The sequence below is a fragment of the Oncorhynchus mykiss genome, chromosome 13 (genome assembly GCF_013265735.2).
Source record: "Oncorhynchus mykiss isolate Arlee chromosome 13, USDA_OmykA_1.1, whole genome shotgun sequence".
NCBI lineage: Eukaryota > Metazoa > Chordata > Actinopteri > Salmoniformes > Salmonidae > Oncorhynchus > Oncorhynchus mykiss.
This window is the reverse complement of record NC_048577.1, coordinates 60,072,001-60,098,451: the sequence shown is the minus strand read 5'-3', so window position 1 is coordinate 60,098,451 and position 26,451 is coordinate 60,072,001. Positions and strand designations below refer to the sequence as shown.

Here is a 26,451-nt window from a genome sequence, read left to right as displayed (position 1 = left end):
ACCTCATGACATTCTACAACTACTAGTTATTCACACTATGTTCTGTCTTGTATTCTTCACTCCCACTTCACCCCTTCTATCCAACCCTTTTCATTTCACCACTACATTCCACCTCTTCTCTCCTCTCTGTTTCCACAACCTCTCTATCACACCTGTTCATTTTATCATCCCTCCTCTCTTCCCTCTCCCACATCCTTTACCCTCTCTACCTATTCTCCTTTATCTCCCTCCCTCCTCCCTCTCCCATACCCTTTACCCTCTCTACCCATTCTCCCTCCTCTCTTCCCTCTCCCACACCCTTTACCCTCTCTACCCATTCTCCCTCCCTCCCTCCCTCCTATCTTCCCTCTCCCACATCCTTTACCCTCTCTACCCATTCTCCTTTATCTCCCTCCCTCCTCCCTCTCCCATACCCTTTACCCTCTCTACCCATTCTCCTTTATCTCCCTCCTCCACACCCTTTACCCTCTCTACCCATTCTCCTTTATCTCCCTCCTCCACACCCTTTACCCTCTCTACCCATTCTCCCTCCCTCCCTCCCTCCCTCCCTCCCTCCCTCCCTCCCTCCCTCCCTCCCTCCCTCTCCCACACCCTTTACCCTCTCTACCCATTCTCCCTCCCTCCCTCCCTCCTCTCTTCCCTCTCCCACACCCTTTCCCCTCTCTACCCATTCTCCCTCCCTCCCTCCCTCCTCCCTCTCCCACACCCTTTACCCTCTACCCATTCTCCCTCCCTCCCTCCCTCCTCTCTTCCCTCTCCCACACCCTTTACCCTCTACCCATTCTCCCTCCCTCCCTCCCTCCTCTCTTCCCTCTCCCACACCCTTTACCCTCTCTACCCATTCTCCCTCCCTCCCTCCCTCCTCTCTTCCCTCTCCCACACCCTTTACCCTCTCTACCCATTCTCCTTTATCTCCCTCCCTCCCTCCCTCTCCCACACCCTTTACCCATTCTTCTTTTTCTCCCTCCCTCCTCTCACCATATTTGTTCTTGAGAAACAGAGGCGAGCCGCAGCACTGCAGCTCTCCCCCAGCCATGATGACTATACGGTCCCCCAGCAGGTCGGCCTCGTCCATAAAGTGTGTAGTCAGCAGGATGGTGCGCCCGCGCTTCTCACCCTGGAGCAGGTCCCAGGTGGCCCGCCTCGCCGACGGGTCCATGCCCGACGTGGGCTCATCCAACATCACCACCTGGATGGGAGGAGTGGTGAGATGGAGGGATGTAAGGACAAAGATAGAGACAGGGAGGGGGGTGGAGGAAGGGGAAGATTGAGGGATGGAAGTGAAGGGACAGAGAAAGAGCCAGAGGGGTAAGATGTGTTGAAATAGCCTTGTGTGTTGCACATACTGTGCATCAAGTATTCATACCACATTTTGTTGTGTTACAGCCCAAATTCAAAATGGATTTCAGAGAATGTTTTTCTCACCCATCTACACACAATACCCCATAATGACAAAGTAAAAACATGTTTTTAGGAATTTCTGAAAATGTTTTGAAAATGAAATAAATAAAAGTCTAATTTACCTAAGTATTCACACCCTCGAGTCAATACTTTGTAGAAGCACTTTTGGTATTGATTACAGCTGTGAGTAGGCTGGGTCAGTCTCTATGGATTGTGCAATATTTGCCCATTTATTATTTTCTAAATTCTTCAAGGGCTGTCAAATTGGTTGTTAATCATTGCTAGACACCCATGTTCAGGTCTTGCCATAGATTTTCAAGTAGATTTAAGTCAGTAACATTTACTGACTTCTTGGTAAGCAACTCCAGTGTATATTTTGCCTTGTGTTTTAGGTTATTGTCCTGCTGAAAGGTGAACTCATCTCCCAGTGTCTGGTGGAAAGCAGACAGATCCAGGTTTTTCTCTAGGATTTAGCCTGTGCTTAGCTCCATTCTGTTTCTTTATTTATCCTGAAAAACTCCTCAGTCCATAACAATTTCAAGCACACCCATAACACAATGCAGCCACCCCGATGTTTGAAAATATGAAGAGTGGTACTCAGTAATGTGTTGTACTGGATTTGCCCCAAACATAACACTATATATTCAGGACAAAAAGTGCATTTCTTTGCAATTTTTTCAGTTTAGTGCCTTGTTGCAAACATGATGCATGTTTTGCAATATTTGTATTCTGTACAGGTTTCCTTCTTTTCACTCTGTCAATTAGGTTAGTATTGTGGAGTAACTACATTATTGTTGAACCATCCTCAGTTTTCTCATAGTAATTAAACTCTGTAACTGTTTGAAAGTCACCATTGGCCTCATGGTGAAACCCCTAAATGATTTCCTTCCTCTCCGGCAACTGTGTTAGGAAGGACGCCTGTATCTTTGTAGTTACTGGGTGTATTGATACACCATCAGAAGTGTAATTAATAACTTCACCATGCTCAAAGGGATATTCAATGTCTAATTTATTTTTTATCTACCAATAGGTACCCTTCTTTGCGAGGCATTGGAAAACCTCCCTGGTCTTTGTGGTTGAATCTGTGTTTGAATCTGAGTTTGAAATTCACTTCTAGACGGAGGGGCCTTACATATTGTAAGTGTGGGGTACAGAGATGAGGTAGTCATTCAAAAATCATGTTAAACACTATTATTGCACAGAGTGAGTCCATGCAACTTATTACGTGACTTGTTAAGCAAATGTTTACTCCTAAACGTATTTAGGCTCGTCATAACAAACGGGTTGAATACTTATGGACTCAAGACATTTCAGCGTTATATTTTTCGTACATAGAAAAACAACATAATTCCACTTTGACATTATGAGGTATTGTGTTTAGGCCAGTGACAACAATCTCAACGTAATCCATTTTAAATGCAGGCTGTAACACAACAAAATGTGGAAAAGGAATCTGTATTTATTCATGCAATTATGTTATGCCTGTACTTGGACAATGCCACGCTAACTAACCCTCTGGGGTTAATAAAGTCATTTTGAATTGAGTGACAAGGCAATACCTTCAGGTCAAAAGCAGTGCACTGAATAGGGAAATGGGTGGCATTTGGGACACAATCCAATACTGACCTTGGAGTCTCCGATGAGGCCGATGCCAATGGATAGTTTCCTCTTCATCCCACCTGACAGGGTCTTGGAGTGGGAATGTCGCTTGTCCTCCAGGTTCAGAATCCTGATGATCCGGTCCACCTCAGCTGGAATCTTCTCCTGGGAATACCCCTTCAGCTGGAGACGAGAGAGAGAGAGAGACATAAGGAATACCCCTTCAGCTGGAGACGAGAGAGAGAGAGAGACATAAGGAATAACCCTTCAGCTGGAGACGAGACAGACATAAGGAATAACCCTTCAACTGGAGACGAGAGAGAGACATAAGGAATACCCCTTCAGCTGGAGACGAGACAGAGAGAGACATAAGGAATAACCCTTCAGCTGGAGATGAGAGGCATAAGGAATACATACCACAGCTGGAGAGTGCAATAGAGAGCGAGAGCATGAGAGAACGCAAGGGAGAGCGAGCGCGAGAGACATAAGTGGGAAGAAGAGAAGTATGGAATGTGAGGAAAAGTTAGAGTGAAATTGAGAAAGTAAACTTAAAAGGAACGATAAGAGGACGGAATGTAAGGAAAGTAGAGGGGAATGGTGCCTGCGTGCCTGTCGCTGTACCTGCATGCCTGACTGCCTATCTGTCTCTGTGCCTGTCTGCCTGACTGTCTCTTTGCCTGTCTGACTCACTGCCTGTGTGCCTGCCTGCCTGTCTCGGTGCCTGTCTACCTCCCTGTCTCGGTGCCTGCCTGCCTGCCTCCCTGTCTCTGTGCCTGCCTGTCTGCCTCCCTGTCTCTGTGCCTGCCTGTCTGCCTCCCTGTCTCTGTGCCTGCCTGTCTGCCTCCCTGTCTCTGTGCCTGCCTGTCTGCCTCCCTGTCTCTGTGCCTGCCTCTGTGCCTGTCTGCCTCCCTGTCTCTGTGCCTGCCTCTGTGCCTGTCTGCCTCCCTGTCTCTGTGCCTGTCTGCCTCCCTGTCTCTGTGCCTGTCTGCCTCCCTGTCTCTGTGCCTGTCTGCCTCCCTGTCTCGGTGCCTGTCTGCCTCCCTGTCTCGGTGCCTGTGTGCCTCCCTGCCTGCCTGTCTCGGTGCCTGCCTGCCTGTCTCGGTGCCTGCCTGTCTCTGTGCCTGTCTGCCTGCCTGTCTCTGTGCCTGTCTGCCTCCCTGACTCGGTGCCTGTGTGCCTGCCTGCCTCGGTGCCTGCGTGCCTGCCTGCCTGTCTCGGTGCCTGCGTGCGTGCCTGCCTGCTTGTCTCGGTGCCTGCCTGCCTGCCTCGGTGCCTGCGTGCGTGCCTGCCTGCCTGTCTTGGTGCCTGCGTGCCTGTCTCGGTGCCTGCCTGCGTGTTTGCATGTCTTACCTGTGTGTAGAATAGCAGGTGCTCCTGGACAGTGAGGTTGTCAAAGAGCACGTCGTGCTGCGGACACAGGCCCAGGCTGTGGCGAATCAGAACCATGTCCTGACAGATGTCATAGCCGTTAATGTAGGCCCTGCCACTGCTGGGAGGAAACAGACCTGGAGGATACACAGAGAAACATAGCTGTTAATGTAGGCCTGCTACTGAAACAGATCTGGAGGATACACAGAGAAACATAGCTGTTAATGTAGGCCTGCTACTGAAACAGACCTGGAGGATACACAGAGAAACATAGCTGTTAATGTAGGCCTGCTACTGAAACAGACCTGGAGGATACACAGAGAAACATAGCTGTTAATGTAGGCCCTGCTACTGAAACAGACCTGGAGGATACACAGAGAAACATAGCTGTTAATGTAGGCCTGCTACTGAAACAGATCTGGAGGATACACAGAGAAACATAGCTGTTAATATAGGCCTGCTACTGAAACAGACCTGGAGGATACACAGAGAAACATAGCTGTTAATAATGTAGGCCCTGCTACTGAAACAGACCTGGAGGATTCACAGAGAAACATAGCTGTTAATGTAGGCCTGCTACTGAAACAGACCTGGAGGATACACAGAGAAACATATCTGTTAATGTAGGCCCTGCTACTGAAACAGACCTGGAGGATACACAGAGAAACATAGCTGTTAATGTAGGCCTGCTACTGAAACAGACCTGGAGGATACACAGAGAAACATAGCTGTTAATGTAGGCCCTGCTACTGAAACAGACCTGGAGGATACACAGAGAAACATATCTGTTAATGTAGGCCCTGCTACTGAAACAGACCTGGAGGATACACAGAGAAACATAGCTGTTAATGTAGGCCTGCTACTGAAACAGACCTGGAGGATACACAGAGAAACATAGCTGTTAATGTAGGCCCTGCTACTGAAACAGACCTGGAGGATACACAGAGAAACATAGCTGTTAATGTAGGCCTGCTACTGAAACAGACCTGGAGGATACACAGAGAAACATAGCTGTTAATGTAGGCCCTGCTACTGAAACAGACCTGGAGGATACACAGAGAAACATAGCTGTTAATGTAGGCCCTGCTACTGAAACAGACCTGGAGGATACACAGAGAAACATAGCTGTTAATGTAGGCCTGCTACTGAAACAGACCTGGAGGATACACAGAGAAACATAGCTGTTAATGTAGGCCCTGCTACTGAAACAGACCTGGAGGATACACAGAGAAACATAGTTGTTAATATAGGCCTGCTACTGAAACAGACCTGGAGGATACACAGAGAAACATAGCTGTTAATGTAGGCCCTGCTACTGAAACAGACCTGGAGGATACACAGAGAAACATAGCTGTTAATATAGGCCTGCTACTGAAACAGACCTGGAGGATACACAGAGAAACATAGCTGTTAATGTAGGCCCTGCTACTGAAACAGACCTGGAGGATACACAGAGAAACATAGCTGTTAATATAGGCCTGCTACTGAAACAGACCTGGAGGATACACAGAGAAACATAGCTGTTAATGTAGGCCCTGCTACTGAAACAGACCTGGAGGATACACAGAGAAACATAGCTGTTAATATAGCCCTGCTACTGAAACAGACCTGGAGGATACACAGAGAAACATAGCTGTTAATGTAGGCCCTGCTACTGAAACAGACCTGGAGGATACACAGAGAAACATAGCTGTTAATGTAGGCCCTGCTACTGAAACAGACCTGGAGGATACACAGAGAAACATAGCTGTTAATATAGGCCCTGCTACTGAAACAGACCTGGAGGATACACAGAGAAACATAGCTGTTAATGTAGGCCTGCTACTGAAACAGACCTGGAGGATACACAGAGAAACATAGCTGTTAATATAGGCCCTGCTACTGAAACAGACCTGGAGGATACACAGAGAAACATAGCTGTTAATATAGGCCCTGCTACTGAAACAGACCTGGAGGATACACAGAGAAACATATCTGTTAATATAGGCCCTGCTACTGAAACAGACCTGGAGGATACACAGAGAAACATATCTGTTAATGTAGGCCCTGCTACTGAAACAGACCTGGAGGATACACAGAGAAACATAGCTGTTAATGTAGGCCCTGCTACTGAAACAGACCTGGAGGATACACAGAGAAACATAGCTGTTAATGTAGGCCTGCTACTGAAACAGACCTGGAGGATACACAGAGAAACATAGCTGTTAATGTAGGCCCTGCTACTGAAACAGACCTGGAGGATACACAGAGAAACATAGCTGTTAATAATGTAGGCCCTGCTACTGAAACAGACCTGGAGGATTCACAGAGAAACATAGCTGTTAATGTAAGCCCTGCTACTGAAACAGACCTGGAGGATACACAGAGAAACATAGCTGTTAATGTAGGCCCTACTACTGAAACAGACCTGGAGGATACACAGAGAAACATAGCTGTTAATATAGGCCTGCTACTGAAACAGACCTGGAGGATACACAGAGAAACATAGCTGTTAATGTAGGCCCTACTACTGAAACAGACCTGGAGGATACACAGAGAAACATAGCTGTTAATGTAGGCCCTGCTACTGAAACAGACCTGGAGGATACACAGAGAAACATATCTGTTAATCTAGGCCCTGCTACTGAAACAGACCTGGAGGATACACAGAGAAACATAGCTGTTAATATAGGCCTGCTACTGAAACAGACCTGGAGGATACACAGAGAAACATAGCTGTTAATGTAGGCCTGCTACTGAAACAGACCTGGAGGACACACAGAGAAACATAGCTGTTAATGTAGGCCCTGCTACTGAAACAGACCTGGAGGATACACAGAGAAACATAGCTGTTAATATAGGCCCTGCTACTGAAACAGACCTGGAGGATACACAGAGAAACATATCTGTTAATATAGGCCCTGCTACTGAAACAGACCTGGAGGATACACAGAGAAACATATCTGTTAATGTAGGCCCTGCTACTGAAACAGACCTGGAGGATACACAGAGAAACATAGCTGTTAATGTAGGCCCTGCTACTGAAACAGACCTGGAGGATACACAGAGAAACATAGCTGTTAATGTAGGCCTGCTACTGAAACAGACCTGGAGGATACACAGAGAAACATAGCTGTTAATGTAGGCCCTGCTACTGAAACAGACCTGGAGGATACACAGAGAAACATAGCTGTTAATAATGTAGGCCCTGCTACTGAAACAGACCTGGAGGATTCACAGAGAAACATAGCTGTTAATGTAAGCCCTGCTACTGAAACAGACCTGGAGGATACACAGAGAAACATAGCTGTTAATGTAGGCCCTACTACTGAAACAGACCTGGAGGATACACAGAGAAACATAGCTGTTAATATAGGCCTGCTACTGAAACAGACCTGGAGGATACACAGAGAAACATAGCTGTTAATGTAGGCCCTACTACTGAAACAGACCTGGAGGATACACAGAGAAACATAGCTGTTAATGTAGGCCCTGCTACTGAAACAGACCTGGAGGATACACAGAGAAACATATCTGTTAATCTAGGCCCTGCTACTGAAACAGACCTGGAGGATACACAGAGAAACATAGCTGTTAATATAGGCCTGCTACTGAAACAGACCTGGAGGATACACAGAGAAACATAGCTGTTAATGTAGGCCTGCTACTGAAACAGACCTGGAGGACACACAGAGAAACATAGCTGTTAATGTAGGCCCTGCTACTGAAACAGACCTGGAGGATACACAGAGAAACATATCTGTTAATATAGGCCCTGCTACTGAAACAGACCTGGAGGATACACAGAGAAACATATCTGTTAATGTAGGCCCTGCTACTGAAACAGACCTGGAGGATACACAGAGAAACATAGCTGTTAATGTAGGCCCTGCTACTGAAACAGACCTGGAGGATACACAGAGAAACATAGCTGTTAATGTAGGCCCTGCTACTGAAACAGACCTGGAGGATACACAGAGAAACATAGCTGTTAATGTAGGCCCTGCTACTGAAACAGACCTGGAGGATACACAGAGAAACATAGCTGTTAATGTAGGCCCTGCTACTGAAACAGACCTGGAGGATACACAGAGAAACATAGCTGTTAATGTAGGCCCTGCTACTGAAACAGACCTGGAGGATACACAGAGAAACATAGCTGTTAATGTAGGCCCTGCTACTGAAACAGACCTGGAGGATACACAGAGAAACATAGCTGTTAATGTAGGCCCTGCTACTGAAACAGATCTGGAGGATACACAGAGAAACATAGCTGTTAATGTAGGCCTGCTACTGAAACAGACCTGGAGGATACACAGAGAAACATAGCTGTTAATGTAGGCCCTGCTACTGAAACAGACCTGGAGGATACACAGAGAAACATAGCTGTTAATGTAGGCCCTGCTACTGAAACAGACCTGGAGGATACACAGAGAAACATAGCTGTTAATATAGGCCCTGCTACTGAAACAGACCTGGAGGATACACAGAGAAACATAGCTGTTAATGTAGGCCTGCTACTGAAACAGACCTGGAGGATACACAGAGAAACATAGCTGTTAATGTAGGCCCTGCTACTGAAACAGACCTGGAGGATACACAGAGAAACATAGCTGTTAATGTAGGCCTGCTACTGAAACAGACCTGGAGGATACACAGAGAAACATAGCTGTTAATGTAGGCCCTGCTACTGAAACAGACCTGGAGGATACACAGAGAAACATAGCTGTTAATAATGTAGGCCCTGCTACTGAAACAGACCTGGAGGATACACAGAGAAACATATCTGTTAATCTAGGCCCTGCTACTGAAACAGACCTGGAGGATACACAGAGAAACATAGCTGTTAATATAGGCCTGCTACTGAAACAGACCTGGAGGATACACAGAGAAACATAGCTGTTAATGTAGGCCTGCTACTGAAACAGACCTGGAGGACACACAGAGAAACATAGCTGTTAATGTAGGCCCTGCTACTGAAACAGACCTGGAGGATACACAGAGAAACATATCTGTTAATGTAGGCCTGCTACTGAAACAGACCTGGAGGATACACAGAGAAACATAGCTGTTAATGTAGGCCTGCTACTGAAACAGACCTGGAGGACACACAGAGAAACATAGCTGTTAATGTAGGCCTGCTACTGAAACAGACCTGGAGGATACACAGAGAAACATAGCTGTTAATGTAGGCCCTGCTACTGAAACAGACCTGGAGGATACACAGAGAAACATAGCTGTTAATGTAGGCCTGCTACTGAAACAGACCTGGAGGATACACAGAGAAACATATCTGTTAATGTAGGCCTGCTACTGAAACAGACCTGGAGGATACACAGAGAAACATAGTTGTTAATGTAGGCCTGCTACTGAAACAGACCTGAAGGATACACAGAGAAACATATCTGTTAATATAGGCCCTGCTACTGAAACAGACCTGGAGGATACACAGAGAAACATATCTGTTAATGTAGGCCTGCTACTGAAACAGACCTGGAGGATACACAGAGAAACATAGCTGTTAATATAGGCCTGCTACTGAAACAGACCTGGAGGATACACAGAGAAACATAGCTGTTAATATAGGCCTGCTACTGAAACAGACCTGGAGGATACACAGAGAAACATAGCTGTTAATGTAGGCCTGCTACTGAAACAGACCTGGAGGATACACAGAGAAACATAGCTGTTAATGTAGGCCCTGCTACTGAAACAGACCTGGAGGATACACAGAGAAACATAGCTGTTAATATAGGCCTGCTACTGAAACAGACCTGGAGGATACACAGAGAAACATAGCTGTTAATGTAGGCCTGCTACTGAAACAGACCTGGAGGATACACAGAGAAACATAGCTGTTAATGTAGGCCTGCTACTGAAACAGACCTGGAGGATACACAGAGAAACATAGCTGTTAATATAGGCCTGCTACTGAAACAGACCTGGAGGATACACAGAGAAACATAGCTGTTAATGTAGGCCCTGCTACTGAAACAGACCTGGAGGACACACAGAGAAACATAAGGAGTGAGTTGTACAATACAAAGCCTATTGTGAGTTTGGTTTTAAGAGGAGGCACACTGGCCTGTCTATGCTTGCGGTTCTGTTAGCGTCATCACTGTTTTCAATTCGGTCTGTAGATTGTACAAGGGAAAAGTAGCAATGTGTATGGCTGTGTGTGTGTGCGTCCCACCTGTCAGCATGGACAGTGTGGTGGTCTTCCCGGCTCCGTTGTGCCCCAGCAGAACTGTGATCTGGCCCTCGAACATGTTCACTGTCAGATCCTTGACAGCCTGCCGCGTCTTGTTACCCACTTTGAACTCCTGGCAGGATGAAAATCATTCCATCTAAATGGTTACAATGGCCTACCTATCCCTGGATTAACATCATTACAATGGCCTACCTATCCCTGGATTAAAATCATTACAATGGCCTACCTATCCCTGGATTAACATCATTACAATGGCCTACCTATCCCTGGATTAACATCATTACAATGGCATACCTATCCCTGGATTAACATCATTACAATGGCATCCCTAGATGAAAATCATTACAATGGCATCCCTATCCGTAGATGAAAATCATTACAATGGCATCCCTATCCCTAGATGAAAATCATTACAATGGCATCCCTATCCCTAGATGAAAATCATTACAATGGCATCCCTTTCCCTAGATTAAAATCATTACAATGGCATACCTATCCCTGGATTAACATCATTACAATGGCATCCCTAGATGAAAATCATTACAATGGCATCCCTTTCCCTAGATTAAAATCATTACAATGGCATCCCTATCCCTAGATGAAAATCATTACAATGGCATCCCTATCCCTAGATGAAAATCATTACAATGGCATCCCTTTCCCTAGATTAAAATCATTACAATGGCATACCTATCCCTAGATTAAAATCATTATAATGGCCTACCAATCCCTGGATTAAAATCATTCCATCTAAGTGATTACAACTGACTATTTATCCACAGAGAAAATCATTAAGGACCGCAACCACCCGAGCCACGGCCTGTTCTCCCCATTTCCATCACTCTGACACGGGCAATATAGGTGCATCATGACAAAAACTTCCTGCACTGTTTGGAGCCTAACAATTTCACTGTACCCTGCAATTACATCTGCGACCCTGTGCATGCAACTAATAAACTAATTTAATGATAACAATGGCCTACCTATCCCTGAGGGAAGTCATTATTTTGCTCTTTATTATCCCTCTCCAGCCCTGGGTGTAATCACCTCATCTCCAGCCCTGGCTCTAATCACCTCATCTCCAGCCCTGGGTGTAATCACCTCATCTCCAGCCCTGGGTGTAATCACCTCATCTCCAGCCCTGGGTCTAATCACCTCATCTCCAGCCCTGGGTGTAATCACCTCATCTCCAGCCCTGGGTGTAATCACCTCATCTCCAGCCCTGGGTGTAATCACCTCATCTCCAGCCCTGGCTCTAATCACCTCATCTCCAGCCCTGGGTGTAATCACCTCATCTCCAACCCTGGGTGTAATCACCTCATCTCCAGCCCTGGGTGTAATCACCTCATCTCCAGCCCTGGGTGTAATCACCTCATCTCCAGCCCTGGGTGTAATCACCTCATCTCCAGCCCTGGGTGTAATCACCTCATCTCCAGCCCTGGGTGTAATCACCTCATCTCCAGCCCTGGGTGTAATCACCTCATCTCCAGCCCTGGGTGTAATCACCTCATCTCCAGCCCTGGGTCTAATCACCTCATCTCCAGCCCTGGGTGTAATCACCTCATCTCCAGCCCTGGCTCTAATCACCTCATCTCCAGCCCTGGCTCTAATCACCTCATCTCCAGCCCTGGGTCTAAGGGCCTAGCGTCATAATCGCCTTCTCCATTATCCTTCTCCTCATCTCCTTCTCCCAAACTTAGCAAAGTGTTTCATCTACCCAGCCCTGGGTTGTGTTGATTAATCTTCAAACTGAAGAAAACACACAAAAAATGTAGCAAAAATCTCCTCCTGCCTAGTTCCAGTTCAAAAACATCATTACATAACAATATTAAATTAGATGCTCTTTTACATGTTGAGGACCACACTGAAATAAAGGCACACTCCCATAATGGTAAAGCTACAAGGGGGTTTATTTTTCTGTAAAAACATGTTCAACCACTTGATGTCTCAGTCTCAATTCGCTCCCAACTCCTTGGCCCAAGCCTTCTATGTATAGGGAACTGAAGAGTCTGGACAGTATAAGCAGTGTAGTGGAGGAGCTTCCACTGTGTTGCTTCCACTCTACATATCTGCAGACATCATATTGTTACAGCCAAGGGGAGGGGTAGGGATCGAATTGGGACTGGGTGGACAGGTTGCATTTAAGACCTTGCCTTGTTCAGGTGTTTGATCTTGACTCCTGAGACCAGTCCGGCTGGCTCCTCCTCGATGAACTCTCCCTTCAGAGCCTTCTCCACGTCTTCCTCTTCCTTCACCATGGCCATGCGGGGGCTGCTGCACCAGTAGGACGGCTGGAGAGAAAGGGAATGGGAGAAAGAAAATAAGTGGAATGCTTCTCTTTCCTCAGCTCGTACCCTTATGGTCAGTATCAGAAAGATACCTAGTCAGGGATGGGCAACTCCAGTCCTCGGGGCCGGAGTAGTCACACTTTCCCCCCATCCCTAGTCAACACAGCTGATGAAACTAAAAGCATTCTAAACTGAAGACCATGATTAGTTGACAAAACAAAACCACCCGATACGGCTGCTAATGGGGAAGTCAATGAGTTGTTACATAACCTTTCTGCCTCTCTGCTCCTTATCAAGACACTACACCAGCGTTTCCCACACTCGATCCTCGGGACCCCAAGGGCTCCATGTTTTGGTTTTTGCCCTAACACTACACAGCCAATTCAAATGATCAAAGCTAGATAATTAGTTGATTATTTGAATCAGCTGTGTATTGTTAGGGCAAAAACCAAAACATGCACCCCTTAGGGCGGCAGGGTAGCCTAGTGGTTAGAGCGTTGGACTAGTAACCGGAAGGTTGCGAGTTCAAACCCCCGAGCTGACAAGGTACAAATCTGTCGTTCTGCCCCTGAACAGGCAGTTAACCCACTGTTCCCAGGCCGTCATTGAAAATAAGAATTTGTTCTTAACTGACTTGCCTGGTTAAATAAAGGTAAAATAAATAAAAAAGGGTCCTGAGGACCGAGTTTGGGAAACAATGCATCACACACACACCAAAATAAATCAACAAAATGGCCCTCTTGAAGGAGAACAACAGCTATGACTGTAAATTAAGGTTGGGATGAGGAAGTGGGTGTTCTGTATTATGCTTAATTAATTAGCTATCCATCCCATGCTCGTTCATCAGTAAGGATATAAATTACAATGTAAACGACTATGGAATGGTTAACTGAGTAGGGAGGGAGTAAGCACTACTGCAGTACTGCTGAACTCACAAAATGAATTTCCATGGAAATGGACAATACAAGCATTGTATTGTTGTCGAGAGTTTTCATAACAATCAGAAATCAGTCATTTTGGACACCGATTTTGCAGAATCTTTTTTTTTTCACCTTTATTGAATCTTTATTTAACTAGGCAAGTCAGTTAAGAACACATTCTTATTTTCAATGACGGCCTAGGAACGGTGGGTTAACTGCCTCGTTCAGGGGCAGAACGACTGATTTTTACCTTGTCAGCTCGGGGATTCAATCTTGCAACCTTACAGTTAACTAGTCCAACGCACTAACCACCTGCCTCACGAGGAGCCCGCCTGTTACGCGAATGCAGTAAGAAGCCAAGGTAAGTTGCTAGCTAGCATTAAACTTAAAATCAGTCATAATCACTAGTTATGGTTGATCTATGGTTGATGATATTACTAGTTTATCTAGCGTGTCCTGCGTTGCATATAATTAATTGATGCGGTGCACATTCGTGAAAAAGGACTGTCGTTGCTCCAACGTGTATCGAACCATAATCATCAATGCCTTTCTTAAAATCAATATACAGAAATATATATTTTTAAACCTGCATATTTAGCTAAAAGAAATCCAGGTTAGCTGGCAATATTAACCAGGTGAAATTGTGTCACTTCTCTTGCGTTCATTGCACGCAGAGTCAGGGTATATGCTGCTTCGAGGGTGGCTGTTGTCGATATGTTCCTGGTTCGAGCCCAGGGAGGAGCGAGGAGAGGGATGGAAGCTATACTGTTACACTGGCAATACTAAAGTGCCTATAAGAACATCCAATAGTCAAAGGTATAAGAAATACAAATGGTATAGAGAGAAATAGTCCTATAATTCCTATAATAACTACAGCCTAAAACGTCTTACCTGGGAATATTGAAGACTCATGTTAAAAGGACCCACAGCTTTCATATGTTCTCATGGACTGAGCAAGGAACTTAAACTTTAGCATTTTTACATTTATTGCACTTTTACTTTCTTCTCCAACACTTTGTTTTTGCATTATTTAAACCAAATTGAACGTTTCATTATTTATTTGAGGCCAAATTGATTTTATTGATGTATTATATTAAGTTAAAATAAGTGTTCATTCAGTATTGTTGTAATTGTCATTATTACAAATAAATATTTTTTTTTTAAATCGTCCGATTAATCGGTATCGGCTTTTTTTGGTCCTCCAATAATCAGTATTGGCGTTGAAAAATCAGTCGGTCGACCTCTACTGGATACCACGTCAGCAAATTAAATACGTTTCCCATCCAGCACAGATTCATCTTAGTCTCTCTTACTGGGAGTCAATCTAAGTCCTCCTAGTCTGACATATTTAATGCTAAGTGGATATTAAGAACATCTCCCTCTCCTCTCTCCTCCCCCTCTGCTCTAACCCTAACCCTAGTGGACCTTAAAGGAACCATCAGACATCTGTCTAACCCTAGTGGACCTTAAAGGAACCATCAGACATCTGTCTAACCCTAGTGGACCTTAAAGGAACCATCAGACATCTGTCTAACCCTAGTGGACCTTAAAGGAACCATCAGACATCTGTCTAACCCTAGTGGACCTTAAAGGAACCATCAGACATCTGGCTAACCCTAGTGGACCTTAAAGGAACCATCAGACATCTGTCTAACCCTAGTGGACCTTAAAGGAACCATCAGACATCTGTCTAACCCTAGTGGACCTTAAAGGAACCATCAGACATCTGTCTAACCCTAGTGGACCTTAAAGGAACCATCAGACATCTGTCTAAGCCTAATGCAAGGGTTCTCAAACTTTAAGGGGCTGAGGACCCCTATTGTGGTATAAAATTCATCAGGGACCCACCGTCTTCCATTGCAAAACATTTTGCTATTGTGTGTCCTAATGAACATGTTTGGGTTTCCAGTCCAGGAAACACAGCCAGCCTCACTCTCACTGTCTGACACAACATATACTTCCTGATATTTCTTGCAAATGAAAATAATTAGTCATTCTGCATTCCTCTCAGACTAGGGGTCAACGGGCAAAGCTCTAACGCGCAGGTGTCAAACTCATTCCACAGAGAGCCGAGTGTCTGCAGGTTTTTACTCCTTCTTTGAACTTGAACAGTAAGGCATTTCCACGCGTTTGTTTAGGGCTTTATTTATTTGTTTAAACCTGCAGACACTCAGCTCTCAATGAAATGAGTTGGACACCCCTGCTCTAATAGATTTCTCCCCTGGGAACACTGACTTCATGGACACACACACACCTTAACTCCCCCCCACACCACCACCCAGACCCAACCTACACCCACTCCTACGTACCAGTAGGAAGAAGTAGCAGGGCAGAGGGACTCCGTACTCCCCTGGGAACACAGCCTCCACGTACCAGGCCACCAGGCCATAGAGCAGGGCATCCAGCAGCAGCAGCCCCAGCACCTGGGCCAGGGAGAAGTCATCGTCCACCGTCACCGACTCAAACAGGTTACACCACTGGATCCCCGTGCCTGAGGGAAGGGGGGATGGACGGGAGGAGAGAGAGGGAGTAAAGTTGGGTAGAGACATTTTAAATATATTGTGAAGACACATAATTGAAGTGTTGGTATTTAAACACAACATTGGTATGAAGGCATTGGTGGGAGTGTGTGTGCGTCTCTCTGTGTGAGTCTCATGAGAACATGGCTCACCTTTGCCCTCAAACATGCCTAGTAGCTGCGCTCCCATGGCCATGGCCACATTGGAGATGAGGCAGGCAGACACCTTCTGGGCGTGGCTAAGCAGGTCGTAGCGAGGCCATAGGAACACGTACGGCAGGTAGGACAGGAAGTAGATGAAGCCGCCCGCCGCCGCCGCCACATTGGCTGGAGAGGGAGAGAGACGGAGTGTGTTTGAGAAAGATTATAGCAGTCAGACTGCAAAGAATCACTGATCTACAAATCCCCTTGGATCCCAAATAACTTGTCATTAGTGATTTTGTAGATGGCCTTGCTCAAACGGATCTCCTTAAACACGCTGAGAGGGAAAGGTCTGGAGGGGGAAAACAGTTGTCACAACGTGGCCCTTTGGGGTGTATATCGTGGATCCCCCCCCTCTCGCTCTCCCACCACAAGTTATGACTTTATGAAAGGTCATAAATTCCTGGCAGAGATTCTCTCCCCTGGTCATGCAGAAAGAGGGGGGAAATAAAGAGCTTCTCTTGGTTCAACTCCTATTCCCAAAAATTGGAGGATTAAACAATATTTTATTTTTGTGGGAATGGTCTGTGGGTATTTAAAGAACAATCCTGTCAGAGTTGTTTTATTTTGAGACATTAGGAAGGAGGGTAGCACAGAATAATGGTAGTTTTGGAAGTGTACGTTTGTCAGTTATTCATATTCTACCTGAATGTTGTGTACAATATATGATTGAATATGAAACTATTTGTGAGAAGATGTAATGTCATGTTGGCCTTCTAAACGAGATACTTGTTTAGCTATCAAATCAAATGTATTTATATAGCCCTTCTTACATCAGCTGATATCTCAAAGTGCTGTACAGAAACCCAGCTTAAAACCCCAAACAGCAAGCAATGCAGGTGTAGAAGCACGGTGGCTAGGAAAAACTCCCTAGAAAGAAACCTAGAGAGGAACCAGGCTATTAGGGGTGGTCCACCTGGCTGTGCCAGGTGGAGATTATAACAGAACATGGCCAAGATGTTCAAATGTTCATAGATGATCAGCAGGGACAAATAATAATAATCACAGTAGTTGTCGAGGGTGCAACAAGTCAGCACCTCAGGAGTAAATGTCAGTTGGCTTTTCATAGCCAATCATTCAGAGTGTCTCTACCACTCCTGCTGTCTCTAGAGAGTTGAAAACAGCAGGTCTGGGACAGGTAACACATCCAGTGAACAGGTCAGGATTCCATAGCCGCAGGCAGAACAGTTGAACAGTTTAGTTATAAAGTTTGAACTAGTCAGTGGCCACACCCCAGTGAGCCCAGACATCAGGCGTCATAGAACCGCCCCTTTTCCCAGAGTATAAAACCCACTTCCTACAAAATATACATTAAGTCAGAACGCCGGGACATAGTCACCACGTTGGAATGGCTACAATTCTATCGACCATACAGCTGTAGTTTTAGTTATATGGCTGGAAATGAGACTTTCGATCACTACAGAATAAGAGTAAATATTAGAAGCATAATTACTAGTCTGCAGCTAGAAATGACGTAAGTCTAGAACGAGAATACCAACACCTGCCAAAGCATCTATGAGAACATCTCCGAATGGTACTCTGAAGTATCCATTCTAACCACCTACAACCACGAAGGACATGGTGACTTCTGGAGAAGTTAAACAGAGACTCGCTGATGAACTGACTCTCTAGCAGACAGACAGGCGATTCCAACATAGAAGACAACAATGACATAGGGGCATAAATATATACATTGCAATTATTCTCGAATGAGCGGACATTCATGTGGAAAGGATTAGCATTTCAGTGAATATAATTATCCACTGTGTGTAGTGAATCCATTTTGTCTCTTCCGCTCTCTGAGTCCCCACCCCTTTCCTTTGTTTACCAAGTCATCATATTGGCTTTGTCCGCTAGGGACTTTTTCTTTGTATCATATAGTAACCCAAATATCTACTGTTTGTTTGTTACGTAATTCTGTGTGATTATTTAGTTAGTAAATAATTTTATACACACACACACACACATACATATATATACACATACATATACACATACATATATATACACATATATACACATACATACATATATATATACACACACACACACACACACACACACACACACACACACACACACACACACACACACATACATATATATATATCGCTGATTCCTGACTTAGGGTTAGTGCAGATATCCAAGGGTTTGTGACATTCAGTAATGAGAACTGATAATAACAACAATTAGGTAATAACAACAATGAATTAATAGAAGACTGTAATTGATCATATATTAAAATATCTGAAGAGTTATATTTGAAAAATGATAACTCTGTAAATCAACATTTTCTGTGATGCCCCGACTTCCTTGTTAATTAATAATTAAACCTAGAGAACTGATTTGATATAAATAAGTCTTCACATGTAATGATAGTCCAGACACGACACGGTGTAGATGCAAAATGGATACCAAATACAAAAGACAGTCTATGGAAAATGCTCAACACTTTATGAATAACAAAGTATGTTGTACTTGTGGATTTTATAGTTCCTGTCAAACTAGTCGTCCTTGTGAAAGGCAACATATCTCAGCACACACACACCTTGATGAACCGATGTACACAAAGAGGTGTGAGAAGCATGATGGATGTGATGACGGGAACACAAGGTGTGAATGAACACTTCTCTTCAGCTTCACCGATATCCAAGCAATTACTCTAATGACCCCATAGGCACAGCCTTGAGGAGGTCTGTATACGAATGGTCTGCATGCTTAGAAAAGTCTGTATGATAATTGTCTACACCGATAGGACTCTCGAAAACGTAGGGAGAGCGATAGTCACAATGCATGGTTCCACTGCAACATCAGTGTTTTATAAAGCAACTGTCACTGTGTTGTTGTTGACTGGTCAGCTTCTACAGAACCTTCAGACAGGACAGTAAAGGAAGAGAGAAATGGGTGGAGAAATAGAGGAGAGAAAACAGAGGAGACGCATTGTGCAAGAGAAATACCTCAATACGTTCCTCTTTCTCTCTATTCTTCCAGTGAAATGACTAGGGCCCTGTGAAAAGCCACTTGCGGCTGACAATGTGCTGCTTTAGGCCTGAATGGAGCGTACGTACATAGAGACTACTAAGTTTCCATTATCTGTTCCTTTGAAGAACGAGAGAGACAGAGAGAGATGACATTCCTTTATGAGAAGAACAATAAAAAGAGGGCAGATGAGTGTGTGCAGCTCAACCCATGTGAACACAGACAAAGAGCGCAGAGAGAGAGAAAGTGACCGGGGGAGAGAGAGAGCGCCGAGAGAGAGAGCGTAAGAGCGCCGAGAGAGAAAGAGCGAGAGCGCCGAGAGAGAGAGCGCAGAGAGAGAGAGAGAGCGCCGAGAGAGAGAGAGCGCAGAGAGAGAGAGAGAGCGCCGAGAGAGCGAGAGCGCTGAGAGAGAGCGCCGAGAGAGAGCTAGAGCGCCGAGAGAGAGCGCGCCGACAGAGAGAGAGAGAGAGCCGACAGAGAGCGAGCGAGCGCCGACAGAGAGCGAGCGCACCGAGAGAGAGAGAGCGCCGACAGAGAGAGAGAGCGCCGACAGAGAGCGAATCGAGAGAGAGCGCCGAGAGAGAGCGCAGAGAGAGAGAGAGAGAGCGCCGAGAGAGAGCGCCGACAGAGAGAGAGAGCGAGTGCCGACAGAGAGCGAGCGCCGACAGAGAGCGAGCGCCGACAGAGAGCGAGCGCCGACAGAGAGCGAGCGCCTACAGAGAGCGAGAGCCGACAGAGAGCGAGAGCGAGCGCCGACAGAGAGCGAGAGCGAGCGCCGAGAGAGAGAGAGCGCATCAAGAGACAGAGAGAGAGCATCAAGAGACAGAGAGCGAGAGCGCATCAAGAGAGAGCGAGAGCGCATCGAGAGAGCGAGAGCGCATCAAGAGAGAGCGAGAGCGCATCAAGAGAGAGCGAATCAAGAGAGAGAGAGAGCGCATCAAGAGACAGAGAGAGCGCATCAAGAGACAGAGAGAGCGCATCAAGAGACAGAGAGAGCGCATCAAGAGACAGAGAGAGCGCATCAAGAGACAGAGAGAGCGCATCAAGAGACAGAGAGAGCGCATCAAGAGAGAGAGCGAGCGAGAGCGCCGAGAGAGCGAGCGAGAGCGCCGAGAGAGCGAGCGAGAGCGCCCGAGAGAGCGAGCGAGAGCGCCCGAGAGAGCGAGCGAGAGCGCCCGAGAGAGCGAGCGAGAGAGAGCGCCCGAGAGAGCGAGCCAGAGAGAGCGCCCGAGAGAGCGAGCGAGAGAGAGCGCCCGAGAGAGCGAGCGAGAGAGAGCGCCCGAGAGAGCGAGCGAGAGAGAGCGCCCGAGAGAGCGAGCGAGAGAGAGCGCCCGAGAGAGCGAGCGAGAGAGAGCGCCCGAGAGAGCGAGCGAGAGAGAGCGCCCGAGAGAGCGAGCGAGAGAGAGCGCCCGAGAGAGCGAGCGAGAGAGAGCGCCCGAGAGAGCGAGCGAGAGAGAGCGCCCGAGAGAGCGAGCGAGAGAGAGCGCCCGAGAGAGCGAGCGAGAGCGCCCGAGAGAGCGAGCGAGAGCGCAGAGAGAGAGCGAGAGCGCCGAGCGAGAACGCCGAGAGCGCCGACAGAGAGCGCCGACAGAGAGCGAGAGCGCCGACAGAGAGCGAGAGCGCATCAAGAGAGAGCGCATCAAGAGAGAGCGAGAGCGCATCGAGAGAGCGAGAGCGCATCAAGAGAGAGCGAGAGCGCATCAAGAGAGAGCGAGAGCGCATCAAGAGAGAGCGAATCAAGAGAGAGCGAGAGCGCATCAAGAGAGAGCGAGAGCGCCGAGAGAGAGAGCGCCGAGAGAGAGAGAGAGCGCCGAAAGAGAGAGAGCGCCGAGAGAGAGAGCGAGAGCGCCGAGAGAGAGAGCGAGAGCGCCGAGAGAGAGAGAGAGAGCGAGAGCGCCGAGAGAGAGAGCGAGAGCGCCGAGAGAGAGAGAGTGCGAGAGCGCCGAGAGAGAGAGAGAGCGAGAGCGCAGAGAGAGAGAGAGAGAGCGAGAGCGCCGAGAGAGAGAGCGAGAGCGCCGAGAGAGAGAGCGAGAGCGCCGAGAGAGAGAGCGAGAGCGCCGAGAGCGAGAGCGCCGAGAGAGAGAGAGCGAGCGAGAGCGCCGACAGAGAGCGAGCGAGCGCGCCGACAGAGAGCGAGCGAGAGCGCCGAGAGAGCGAGCGCCGAGAGAGAGAGCGCCGAGAGAGAGAGCGCCGAGAGAGAGAGCGCCGAGAGAGAGAGCGCCGAGAGAGAGAGAGCGAGAGCGCCGAGAGAGAGAGAGCGAGAGCGTCGAGAGAGAGAGAGCGAGAGCGTCGAGAGAGAGAGAGCGAGAGCGCCGAGAGAGAGAGAGCGAGAGCGCCGAGAGAGAGAGCGAGAGCGCCGAGCGAGAACGCCGAGAGCGCCGACAGAGAGCGCCGACAGAGAGCGAGAGCGCCGACAGAGAGCGAGAGCGCATCAAGAGAGAGCGCATCAAGAGAGAGCGAGAGCGCATCGAGAGAGCGAGAGCGCATCAAGAGAGAGCGAGAGCGCATCGAGAGAGAGCGAATCAAGAGAGAGCGAGAGCGCATCAAGAGAGAGCGAGAGCGCATCAAGAGAGAGCGAGAGCGCCGAGAGAGAGAGCGCCGAGAGAGAGAGAGAGCGCCGAGAGAGAGAGAGCGCCGAGAGAGAGAGCGAGAGCGCCGAGAGAGAGAGCGAGAGCGCCGAGAGAGAGAGCGAGAGCGCCGAGAGAGAGAGAGAGAGAGCGCCGAGAGAGAGAGCGAGAGCGCCGAGAGAGAGAGAGTGCGAGAGCGCCGAGAGAGAGAGAGTGCGAGAGCGCCGAGAGAGAGAGAGAGAGAGAGCGAGAGCGCAGAGAGAGAGAGAGAGCGAGAGCGCCGAGAGAGAGAGCGAGAGCGCAGAGAGAGAGAACGAGAGCGCCGAGAGAGAGAGAGCGAGAGCGCCGAGAGAGAGGGAGCGAGAGCGCCGAGAGAGAGGGAGCGAGAGCGCCGAGAGAGAGGGAGCGAGAGCGCCGAGAGAGAGGGAGCGAGAGCGCCGAGAGAGAGGGAGCGAGAGCGCCGAGAGAGAGGGAGCGAGAGCGCCGAGAGAGAGGGAGCGAGAGCGCCGAGAGAGAGAGAGCGAGAGCGCCGAGAGAGAGAGAGAGCGAGAGCGCCGAGAGAGAGAGCGAGAGCGCCGACAGAGAGAGAGCGAGAGCGCCGACAGAGAGAGAGCGCCGAGAGAGAGAGCGCCGAGAGAGAGAGCGCCGAGAGAGAGAGAGCGCCGAGAGAGAGAGAGCGCCGAGAGAGAGAGAGCGCCGAGAGAGAGAGAGCGCCGAGAGAGAGAGAGCGCCGAGAGAGAGAGAGCGCCGAGAGAGAGCGCCGAGAGAGAGACAGCGCCGAGAGAGAGACAGCGCCGAGAGAGAGAGAGCGCCGAGAGAGAGAGAGCGCCGAGAGAGAGAGAGAGCGCCGAGAGAGAGAGAGCGCCGAGAGAGAGAGCGCCAAGAGAGAGAGAGCGCTAAGAGAGAGAGAGCGCCGAGAGAGAGAGAGCGCCGAGAGAGAGAGCGCCGAGAGAGAGAGCGAGAGCGCCGAGAGAGAGAGCGAGAGCGCCGAGAGAGAGAGAGAGAGAGAGCGAGCGCGCCGAGAGAGAGAGAGAGAGAGCGAGCGCGCCGAGAGAGAGAGAGAGAGAGAGAGAGCGAGCGAGCGCGCCGAGAGAGAGAGAAAGCGAGCGAGAGCGCCGAGAGAGAGAGAGAGCGAGCGAGAGCGCCGAGAGAGAGAGCGAGCGAGAGCGCCGAGAGAGAGAGAGCGAGCGAGAGCGCCGAGAGAGAGAGAGCGAGCGAGAGCGCCGAGAGAGAGAGAGCGAGCGAGAGCGCCGAGAGAGAGAGAGCGAGCGAGATGTTGATAATGTTGATAATCTCCCATATTGATCTGGTGAAATTCCAGTGTGCCATCACAGCAGCAAGATTTGTGACCTGTTGCCACAAGAAAGGGGCAACCAGGGAAGAACAAACACCATTGTAAATACAACCCATATTTATGTTTATTTATTTTCCCTTTTGTACTTTAACCATTTGCACCTCACTACAACACTGTATATAGACATTATATGACATTTCATACAAGACTATTATTTTTGAACTTTTGTAAGTGTAATGTTTACAGTAAATGCTTTATTGTTTATAATCTATTTCACTTTCCTTGGCAATGTAAACATGTTCCCATGCCAATAAAGCCCCTTAAACTGAAATTGAATTGAGGGAGAAATAAAGACAAATTAAGAAATGCCTCATCTCTAGACACAAGACACTAAAAACCTGACTCCACAGCCCACAAAGGGGCTCTCCATCCACATCAGCCCCTGATCCAGTCCCCAGTGGACCCCAACATTCAGGCCTGGCTGATTCCTCCATTACTACCAGCAAGAAGCAAGAAGCAAAAAGCAATGAAGAAATTGTTTCAGTTTGCTTCCTGAATTTAAATGAAGCCCCCTTTGCAGAGTCACACCGAGGAGTCCGTCAATGGGAATACCCACTCACCTAACTCTGCAGTTCAGATCTGAATGCGAGTACCCACTCACCTGACGCTGCAGGAGGTCAGAGTTTTAGGCAGCGGAAGGCCACCTGGAGAGGGGTCCTGTTGTGACTAGGGGCCAGGCACAGCTGAGGCCAGCTAAAAGCCCTTTCTCGCCCTACTCTAATAATGACATCATACTGTATGTCACACACCCAACCAATAATGTACAAAAAAATTTTTTTTTAAAGAATCAGGAGAAAATATATCATGCACACCGTAAATCAGACACGATTTCAACGTTTTAATTTGCTAAGCTTTCAGCTACTCTTTTACAAGCCAAAGCCTGACAGAAATTGTATGGCTTCTGGGAGTAAATAACAGCTTGTCTGATTACACCAGAGTCCAAATTGGTCTTGAACACAATCACAGATAATTTTAATCTCCATCTGCACTCTTTTGTTGAGGAACGATTTGGAGAAATTGGACTAGACTTTTTTGTTCGAAAAGATATGAAAGTATAGAAGAAAAAAGAATTGTGAAAGAGAAATGATAAAGGACTATCAAGCGTCATCAACTGAAGGCCATTTAATAATCACCATTACCTTTTTGTGTGAGGGTATGATATTAGCAATAACCAAATGAGCCTGTGTGAGATTGGCTGTGTGTGATTGGCTGTGTGTGATTGGCTGTGCTTTAATCCTCGGTCACGTTCAGTCGGCACAAACCAAGAAAACCTGAGTGAAATGAAGAGGTACCCTCTGAACTTGTCCAATAAGAAACGCTTATTTTTGTTTTACATTTTGAAACTTTTTTCTACAGTGTGCCTTTCTGAACATAACCTCTGTAAAGTCAGTCCGGAGACTAGTTAACATTATTTTTTGCTAACCTCACAAGTCATCTTTCCAGTACAACACAACTCTGACCACACCAGCAGGGATAAAAAAAAGCAACATCCGCATTGTGCCGAGATTAATAGCTCAACACCCAGGATGTGTAGAACTGGAAATGTAATGTATCATATAGCATCAATCGCCTTCGATTAGAACATAAACAATTGATTATTCTAAACCTTCCAAGCATGTGTATTGGCTGCTAAACATAAACGTGTACACATACAGGTTTTTCACCACATCTCCTCTCCCTTTGTTCCAGTTTGTCACATTGAGTGACTGTTTAATTATTCCATGAGGCTGAATAGACATTTGATTGCCCATCTTCCAGGCTCCAATGACTGATGGAGCGAGCTGGTTTACTGCTGTTCACTCAGAGGAAAGACGAAACAACCTCAGGAGAGTCAAATAATGTGATCTACACTACATTTACGGGTGAAGTCGGAAGTTTACATACACCTTAGACAAATACATTTAAACTCAGTTTCACAATTCCTGACATTCAATCCTAGTAGAAATTCCCTGTTTTAGGTCAGTTAGGATCACCACTTTATTTTAAGAATGTGAAATTTCAGAATAATAGTAGAGAGAATGATTTCAGCTTTTATTTATTTCATCACATTCCCAGTGGGTCAGAAGTTCACATACACTCAATTAGTATTTGGTAGCATTGACTTTAAATGTTTTAATTTGGGTCAAACGTTTTGGGTAGAATTTTGTCCCATTCCTCCTGACAGAGCTGGTGTAACTGAGTCAGGTTTTTAGGCCTCCTTGCTCGCACATGCTTTTTCAGCTCTGCCCACAAATGTTCTATGGGATTGGGGTCAGGGCTTTGTGATGGCCACTCCGATACCTTGACTTTGTTGTCCTTAAACTATTTTGCCACAACTTTGGAAGTATGCTTGGGGTCATTGTCCATTTGGAAGACATATTTGCGACCAAGCTTTAACTTCCTGACTGATGTCTTGAGATGTTGCTTCCATATATCCACATAATTTTCTTACCTCATGATGCCATCTATTTTGTGAAGTGCACCAGTCCCTCCTGCAGCAAAGCACCCCCACAACATGTTCTATTTTTGTTTCATCAGACCAGAGGACATTTCTCCAAAAAGTACGATCATTGTCCCCATGTGCAGTTGCAAACCGTAGTCTTGCTTTTTTATGGCGGTTTTGGAGCAGTGGCTTCTTCCTTGCTGAGCGGCCTTTCAGGTTGTCGATATTTTACTGTGGATATAGATACTTTTGTACCTGTTTCCTCCAGCATCTTCACAAGGTCCTTTGCTGTTGTTCTGGGACTGATTTGCACTTTTCACACCAAAGTACGTTCATCTCTAGGAGACAGAACGAGTCTCCTTCCTGAGCGGTATGACGGCTGCGCGGTCCCATGGTGTTTATACTTATGTACTATTGTTTGTACAGATGAACGTGGTACCTTCAGGCATTTGGAAATTGCTCCAAAGGATGAACCAGACTTGTGGAGGTCTACAATTATTTTTCTTGGCTGATTTCTTTTGATTTTCCCATGATGTCAAGCAAAGAGGCACTGAGTTTGAAGGTAGGCCTTGAAATACATCCACAGGTACACCTCGAATTGACTCAAATTATGTAAATTAGCCTATCAGAAGCTTCTAAAGCAT

General features: G+C 47.1%; 1 protein-coding gene across 1 annotated transcript in view; it reads right to left on the bottom strand.

Moving 5' to 3' along the window:
• Positions 1 to 26,451, bottom strand: part of LOC110485257 (ATP-binding cassette sub-family A member 3) — an 83,034-nt gene that overhangs the window by 26,467 nt on the left and 30,116 nt on the right. Inside the window, exons 9-15 of the mRNA XM_036941775.1 lie at positions 16,438 to 16,611; positions 16,076 to 16,257; positions 12,712 to 12,849; positions 10,541 to 10,670; positions 4,351 to 4,505; positions 3,028 to 3,183; positions 979 to 1,189 (exon numbers count right to left, since the gene is read on the bottom strand). Coding sequence (XP_036797670.1) covers positions 979 to 1,189; positions 3,028 to 3,183; positions 4,351 to 4,505; positions 10,541 to 10,670; positions 12,712 to 12,849; positions 16,076 to 16,257; positions 16,438 to 16,611 — 1,146 coding nt within the window. The remainder of the gene's footprint in view (positions 1 to 978; positions 1,190 to 3,027; positions 3,184 to 4,350; positions 4,506 to 10,540; positions 10,671 to 12,711; positions 12,850 to 16,075; positions 16,258 to 16,437; positions 16,612 to 26,451) is intronic.